The 824-nt window shown below is 47.5% G+C and overlaps 1 protein-coding gene across 1 annotated transcript in view; it reads left to right on the top strand.

Annotated features, from left to right (window-relative positions):
• The window catches only part of LOC107297776 (signal-transducing adaptor protein 1-like), a 19,274-nt gene extending 18,705 nt beyond the window's left edge, over window positions 1–569 (top strand). The window contains exons 10-11 of the mRNA XM_029286387.1: window positions 200–367; window positions 562–569. Of these exons, the coding sequence (XP_029142220.1) occupies window positions 200–367; window positions 562–569 (176 nt within the window). The remainder of the gene's footprint in view (window positions 1–199; window positions 368–561) is intronic.
• Window positions 570–824: the final 255 nt, after the last annotated feature.

Below are 824 nucleotides of genomic sequence, written 5' to 3'. Positions count from 1 at the left end.
AAAAGGGGGATCCCAGGAACCCCCCGTCATTTTGCCAAGCATCCGAATTTTGATCACGTGACCCTGGGGGAGGGGAGATGCTGCAGGGGTCGTAAGTGTGAAAAGGGGCCCCTTTTTCAATGCCGTTGTCACTTCAAACGTCACTAAACAAATGGCTGTAAGTCGAGGACCACCTGTTCGTCTCTCTGTTTGCGTGCAGGTGACCTTGTGGGAACAAAGAGTGCAGCATCCCCAAATTCTTGGCTATGCCCGCCCCTTCCTCTGCCACCGATTGTGCCCATCCCGCCCCCACGCCAGGCATTGGCCCCACAACCCGTGCACGTCTATGAGGAGGAAGACCCTCCCCAGCAGACGTACGTGAACGAAGGTGAGTTGAGAATGGTGGACCATGTGATGATATTACCATTGAACAACAGTCCTGGCAGGTAGGCCAGGCTAGAAGAGACAGAGTGATTTTGGAACCCAGGTGTTTGCGAGGAGTGTAGAAAAATTCAAAATGGATGTCGTAACTGTGAAACATGGAACATTTCCCCTTTGGGAGATTGTATGTTGGTTTTCTAGGTTTTTAATCTTAAATTATTCTGATTTTTTAATGTTAATTTCATGGATTGTATCGTACGCCATCTCTTTGAGGGAGAGGTTGGTGAGGAAATATGAAATATAAATAAATAACCATGGTTTGTTGGTATTTCAAAGGCTGATTTCTTTCCATATGGGCAAACCAGGGGTCCGATTTTGGATTCCAAGCAGTCCTTGACTTACGACTGAACATTTAGCGACATTCGCAACTGGAACAGGTGCTTTAGGGCCCGTAAAGCACTTCT

The sequence above is a fragment of the Protobothrops mucrosquamatus genome, unplaced genomic scaffold (genome assembly GCF_001527695.2).
Source record: "Protobothrops mucrosquamatus isolate PMUCROS unplaced genomic scaffold, P.Mucros_1.0 scaffold3523, whole genome shotgun sequence".
Lineage (NCBI taxonomy): Eukaryota > Metazoa > Chordata > Lepidosauria > Squamata > Viperidae > Protobothrops > Protobothrops mucrosquamatus.
Note: the sequence above shows the minus strand (reverse complement) of the source record. Positions and strands in the feature narration are given on the sequence as shown.